This window comes from Zea mays, chromosome 1, assembly GCF_902167145.1.
Source record: "Zea mays cultivar B73 chromosome 1, Zm-B73-REFERENCE-NAM-5.0, whole genome shotgun sequence".
NCBI classification, from domain to species: Eukaryota; Viridiplantae; Streptophyta; class Magnoliopsida; order Poales; family Poaceae; genus Zea; species Zea mays.
In genome coordinates, this window is record NC_050096.1 from 10,322,863 (window position 1) to 10,329,828 (window position 6,966).

Below are 6,966 nucleotides of genomic sequence, written 5' to 3' on the forward strand. Positions count from 1 at the left end.
GAATCACCTCTGTTACTAATAAGTTTAGCCCATATGCACCAGCCCTACATGGTTGATCTTCCGGAGTAAAAGCAGTCTAGTTATCTGAGAACACGACCTACGACGACAGCAGCTCGAGTCTTAGACGTGTTCATCATGAGATTACAAAACCACAATGAGAATAGTGACATGGAAAGTGCCAAGAACATTCAGAAATCTAGTGAGAAATGTTGAACAGTTGTATGATCCTCCTAGCCATTAGCCTATGACAACATCAATAGTACAAATGCTATGCATAAACATCACTTCTACTCATCTAGGCACAAGGCATAATACATGGTACACAGAGTCGTCAAATGTGCAAGTCTACTGGTCTACATCTAGGAACATACAGTCGCACACCAACGGCTAGCACCAAGCTGAGGGATGAAATCCGCATCACAAAAAAGGAAAGTGCACAAGTACTTTGGTTAATTTCAGACGTGGGGTGATCACCTAGCGCTACTCCCTTTGAGTTGATGCACGTAAGGGTCCACCTTATCGAAGTCCATGATAAGATGCTCCCTGCAAGCAAGGCAAATCCCAGAGGGGGGCAAGATCAAGTCAAATTGATCTTGTCTGTCTACATAGGGTACAAGGTAGGAATTGCCTGCAACAGCAATAACAGAAATGCTAGTCAGGGATGAAGACGGTGTACAGCAGGGAGGCGAGGTCGGAAATGATCCAGTCACAAAAGAGGGTGACGACATTGGCGATAAAGCCCGGCATGCCCCTGTCTTCATACAGCATCTTCAACTGCTGGAACTATTGTCTATTCATACACCAGACCCTACACGACAACCACGACATATACATAGACACCAAAATTAAAAAAACAGTTTCACTAAAATCGTCATCCCAATTCAACCAATCAACACAGGAAATAGAAAAGAGGCTAGACTCACCGAGGTGATCATGGAGGAGAGGAGGGCGTTGAGCTGCTCCCTCAGCTTGGCGACCGCCATGGCATCTTGCTTGCTTGGGGAACCAGGGCCGAAGTGGGAGACGGTGGCATAGGAAGCGTTGCACAAACCAAAACCGAAATGGGATTTACATGATGTGAAGCAGCAGTACGCACCTAGGGGCAGCAGTGGGATCCTTGACACCGAACCCGGCGCTCTGCGGGAAAAGCTCCATGGTCTCCTTCCTCCTCTCGGTCTCCTCGCCGTCCGCTCCGGGGAGCAAGTTAATTGTCGCCGGCGTCCTTTACTGCTCGACCTCGCCTGAGAAGGAAAAAGAGAGAGAGACGGATAAGGGAGTGCGAATTCGGAGGCCGAAAACGTCGTTTCCAAACCGGATATAACAAAGGGCCCGCCCAGATCTCGCACCAGAACGAACACGTCCCCCACAGGAATCGAAACTGGACCGACCCCCACCCCCGCGCACCCAGAAGGATCCCGATCTCAACAGACAACAGGGCAGGCCTGGCCGGCGCCGCCGCCTGATTCCGCAGCTCACCTTTGATCCCGAGGCCTAGCTGGGAGGGCGCGGCGCCGTTCTGGCGGACGAAGCGGCTGAGGAGGCTGCACGCGACGGCGAAGCTGGTCGCCCTCTCCCCGGGCCTCGCGGACGCCGTCATCTCTCTCTCCGACGGGGGTGTGGTGCGGGGGAGGGCAAATGCGGATTCTTCGCGTGAGACAAGTGTTGTGCATTGCTATGGAACCCTAGGAGAGGGGAAAGGAGAGGCGGCGATGGCGGGAGCCGAGCACGGGCTAAGGCGCTAGGAAGCAGGACCGCGTGAAGGTCTTCGATGTCTTCGGGGAGGCCCACGGCGAGGAGGCCCAGGGCGAGGGGGACGATACGTGCGGCGGCGGAGGGAGGGAGCGGTTGCGAACGTGCTGGGAGAGGAGAACCACGACGGGTGTAACACCCTGAATTTGGGGGTATAAAATTTCTTTGCTCATATTCACAAATTCAGGTGTTACTTCCTTTTCTCATCCTTCCTAATTCTTTTCTCTCTCATTTCTATAGGAGCTAAGTGCTTATTTTACTTGTAATAATAGTCTATTATGTTAAACCCTAAGGGGGTATGAATTGTTGCATCATGTTGAACCCTAGATTTCACTTTTGTTTGGTGCATAATTCTCAAAAGGTCTAATTTGAATTTGGGGCTCATTTGAATTTGAATCAAATAGAATAAATAAAAGAAAAGGGAAAAACAATTCAGAATAAAAGGAAAAGGCAAAGCAGCCCACTTACCCGCCCTCCTCGGCCTTTCGGCCCAGTCGGCCCACCCCGCGCGCGCCTCTCTTCCCCCCCCCTTCTCTCTCTGCGCAGCGGGCCCGGCCTGTCGGCGCCCGCCTTCCCCGCGCGCGCCCGCTCCCTCGCTCTCTCTCTGCCCGTGGGCCCAACCCGTCAGCCCCGCTTCTCTCGCGCCCGCATCCGCTTTCTTCTCTCTCTCTGCGTCGCGGGCCCGGGCTGTCAGCCCCGTCGTCCCCGCGTAACCGCCGCCGAGCTGCTCGCGCCCACCTCCCCCGCGCCCACGTCGCGCGTGGAACTCGCCCCACCTCGCCCTCGGCCACTTGTGCCCCGAGCCCACTCGCCCTCACCCTCTCCCCCCATTTGCGCCCAGTAGACCCTCTCTCCCCCCCCCCTCGCTGCGCGCACGCAGAGCACCGCCGCCATAACCTCGCCGTCCCGAGCTCGGTTCTTCGTCGCCGTTGGAGCTCCGCCGCGCCCTTAGCCCCGGTGAGCTCCGCCCCGACGCCCGCAACTCGGAACGCGCCCCAATTCCCTCTCCCCCTCCCTATTTCTCTCTGCCCGCGCTCACCCGTCGTCCGCCGTGCAGCCGCCACCGTCGACCCGGGTCCCCGTCGCGTCTCCGTCGCCGCCGAGGAGTCCCCGGAGCCCGCCTTGAGGTAACGGACCTCTCCCGCCCCTATCGCCCCTTGTTTTGCTCTCTGTTGCGTTTGATTGCTCGCCGGAGTAGAGTAGCCCCGCCGCCGAGCCGCCCCGCCGTGAATCGCCCCCTCCGGTGCCTCTGCCCCGACCCAGACCCTACCGGAGAACTCCCCGCGCCCTCCCCGACCTCCCCGACCACTCGGATTGCCCCAGAGCCCCGTCAGTCGCCCGTGCCCCTCGTCTCCGGCGAGCCCTCCGCCGCGGGGACGAGCGCCGCCGCCCCAGCTAGCCGTAGGGAAGACCCAGGCCGCCCATCCGATCTCCGTCGTTCAACCCAGATCGGGCGGCCCTGATTCAACTCGCCCGGACCTAATCCTGGCCGTCCGCCAGCGATCCAGCGGCCCAGGCCCACTGCCCCCCTCACCCCGTCTCTCTGCCCGCCAGGCCCCACTTGTCAGTCCGCCCGCGCGCGCTGTCCGCCCGGCCCCGCCTGCCAGTCGCCCGCGCCCGCGCTGTCCGCCCGGCCCCGCCTGTCAGCCGCTCCCGCCGCCGCGCGCCCGCGCGCCCGCCCGCAGGATCTAATCCTAGCCGCCGATCTGAGATCCAACGGCTGTAGGCGCCCGATACCCCTTCGCCCGCGCATTTTCTTAAAGAGCCCCCCTGTTTTTTGGAAATTGCGCCCGCCGTCCCTGGTTTCTCGCAGTTAAGTCCCTGGCCCTTTTATTTAATTAAAAATAAGTCCTTAGGGTATAATTTTAACCCCTAAACTTGTAAAATTCATAACTTTGTCATATGAACTCCAAATTAGGTGCTTCAAATTGCAAAATGTTCATAATATTATTATCTATCTGTTTATGCAATGTTTCCCTGCTGTTTCCATGTATTAATTAATAGCTAATCACTAGGATAGGATTAAGACTATTGAAACCTTATTTAAGATAATTGGAAATGAGTAGACTTTAATAATAGTTGGATTACTTAAGTTTATGGACTTAAACACTTAAGTTTAGGAACTTAAACCAGATAATTATTTAATCCCACCCCTGACTTAGATCTGATTAGTAGATAGTAAATCACTTTGTGTAATCCTCTACCCCCAGACCTAGGGAACTTTAGAGTGCCTATCCCTTTCTTGTTATGAACTTGTGGCCCCTCTCTGCTGCATATGTTTGGTATATTGTTTTCTGTTTGTTATTTTCCCAAGTGCATAGTGTGAATGATTGCTTTGCGTAGACAACGAGCAGTCTGTGTTTCCCGAGGCAGTTGCAGAGGAAGTCCCTGATCAGCAGTTTGGTGAAGGCAAGTGTCCTCTGTCCCATTATGTCCTATTCATTTATAACTTACTACCCCGCATTACTTACTTGAAACCTAAGGATTGACTAGCTTTACATTTTACTTTATCCTTGATTACCTTATGGGCTATTATGGTTAGCACTTTGCTATTGCTTTAACATAATCAATGAACATGATGTGACTATTTATGATACTGTTATCCTGATGATGTTGATGATCTTGTGATACTCTAGGGGGCTCAGGCTGTTTCCTGAGTACCTCTCCGTAAGGACTGGCTCGTTGAGAGACCACCCGGGATAACAGTGCAACCATGAGGGTGAAATGGGATGCCCTTAGCTGATTAATTAGATGAACTAGAGGTGTAATTGCTTAGCCGTCGTGCCGTCAATGGGGTCCAGGCACAGTGCTTGCTCTGCCGAGGCTGAGTGCCGAGGTTCTTTCGTTTTGCTCTTTGTTAGTCACTCTCCTGCGGGGAGGGGTACTGTGTTTATCAAACTGGAGAAACCTAACGGGCAGCTATGATCTCTGGGGAATCTTTGTAAAAGCTATGTAGTGATGCCCTGCCAGACCACCTAGGTAGTGGTCAATGGGGATTAGCTCTCCCCGGGTAGAAAGGGAATCATGACTCATGGGTAAAGTGTGCAACCTCTGCAGAGGGTAGTGAAACTGGTATATCAGCCGTGCTCACGGTTAAGAGCAGCCTTGGGATCCTCTTTGATTAGAGATACAGATGGTTCGAGATACAATGACTATGATATGGTTTCGGTTCGACTATGATGATGATGTTCCTCGATGAGGAAATGGTTACGGGTTGGTTAATGCTAAAATCTGGCTTCTACTAATGATAAATACTTGACCAACTAAAAGCAACTGCTGGAGCCTAACCCCACATAAAGCTAGTCCACCTCAGCCAAACGGGACATTTGCTGAGTACGTTGATGTGTACTCATCCTTGCTTTACCACAAAACACCAGGTTGTCCGCATTGTAACCACTGCTTGGGAGAAGGCGAAGCCGTGGAAGGAGACTTCCAGGAGTTCCAAGACTACGATGAATTCTAGGTGTGGGTTGGCGGCAACCCCCAGTCAGCTGCCTTTGGAGGCTTTATCTTTACTACGTTTCGCTTAGCACTTTGATTTACCTGTTAAGGCAATGACTTTGTGGATGTCTATGACTCTATGATGTAATAAGTACTCTTTTAAGTTATTATTCGAGCATTGTGTGATGATGGTCATTTATGTAATCGCTGTGTACGTGAGTTCTGATCCTGGCACATACATGGTTCGCATTCGGTTTACCTTCTGAAACCGGGTGTGACATAAGTGGTATCAAAGCCCATGCTGACTGTAGGACCGCTGACCTAGAGTAGCACTGGTCGTACTAAGGACTATTGACCTTCCCTCTCACCTTGACCTCTGTTGTTACTTCAAAAGTCGGTCACCTCGACCAACCCTATGTTTTACTATCTATCTATACTATACCTTGTTAAAATTTTTATCTTATTCTGTCTTTGGTTTATTCACTTGTCATATTAGTTCTGCTCTTACTCTTGTGCTTACGGTGTCTTTTGTAGATGGCTCGTCTTAGACACACTGCACGTAAGTCGGTGATTCCTTTCCTGCCGTCTCGACTTGCGGAGCGTCCTCTGCACCGCACCGTGTCCGGTCAGTCGAGTCACCTGGAGAGGCTGCACCACCGTCTGCGTGAGGAGCAGGAACGCCGGCGCCAGCACGGAGAGCAGCAGGGCTCTTCCTCCTCACCCCAGCAGGAGGTGGAGACCGTGAGGCCCCGTTCCTCTGTTGCCCAGCTGGAGGCGCCCCTTGTTCCACCACGGGATGTCCCGGCTGTTGGAGGAGCTACTGGAGGAGCCACTGGAGGAGATCCCGACGACGACGACTCAGACCACAGCACGGAGTCCTCTGAGCCACAGGAGGCGGAAGGATGGGTCGCCCGACCCATCACCCGTGACGCCGCTCGCGGTTGTCACTTCCACGACGCACTCGACACCTTGCTGCGCCAGGCTTTCGACCGGCACACCTGGTCGATCGAGTATCGTTGCGTAGTCTACCAGCACAGTCGCGGGAGGTACCCGGACCGCTGGGAGGCTACCTGCCTAGTTCGCCGTCCGGAGGATGACCTCCGGGGTGCGGAGGCCGTTTCGGAGCACTATTCCATCTCCGAGAGGTACACTGCAGAGGCGGCTATGCAGGATGCAGCACGACGTGCACTCTCTCAGTACTGTTCTTTGTTCGGTGGCGTGGCCGACGGTCTTAACCTTCGGTACTACCCCCGCCGCCCTACTGGCAGCACAGAGAGTGTGGTTGTCTCACCTGTTGGTGAGGGTAACCCTAGGTTGAGCAGCACTGTCAACCTAGTCGCAGTGCTTAACACTGAGCTGGACCACTCTCTGGACGAGCTAAGCAGGGCTCGAACGGAGATTGCGGAGTTGCGTGCTGAGCTGGCAGAGCGCCATCACCAGGAGGGTGGTTCTCCCGCACCTGTTGGGACTCAGCACCCATACCGCTCCCCGCCACGTGGTCACCACACTTATGGTTCCCCTGTCTGTAAGACCAGGATAGATCTGGATCCTTAGATCGCTAGCGTCGGAGTTTGTAATAATTCTTAAGTCAGATGTCTCAGTCTTAGGTAGTCAGTTTAGTTTGCTTATCAGTTGCTTCCATTTAGTTTAGTTTGCTTATCAGTGGCTTTATTGCTTGTTATGGTGAACTTGTGCTGGATTTGAATCTTTGTAATGACTGTTGCCAACCTGTGGGTTTCCCCTGCAGTTTGGCTTAGCTAGTAATATTAATGAAGT

General features: G+C 53.4%; 1 protein-coding gene and 1 pseudogene across 1 annotated transcript; both read right to left on the reverse strand.

Annotated features, from left to right (window-relative positions):
* Window positions 1-470: 470 nt before the first annotated feature.
* LOC103644424 (histidine-containing phosphotransfer protein 2-like) lies at window positions 471-983 on the reverse strand. Its single transcript, XM_008667630.1, has 3 exons — window positions 924-983; window positions 677-783; window positions 471-543 (listed from the first exon to the last, which is right to left on the reverse strand). Exons 1-3 carry the CDS (start codon window positions 981-983, stop codon window positions 471-473), a joined length of 240 nt encoding a protein of 79 aa, XP_008665852.1.
* Window positions 984-1,053: 70 nt separating this feature from the next.
* Window positions 1,054-1,597, reverse strand: LOC103631720 (protein TIFY 10b-like; annotated as a pseudogene).
* Between the last annotated feature and the right edge of the window lie 5,369 nt (window positions 1,598-6,966).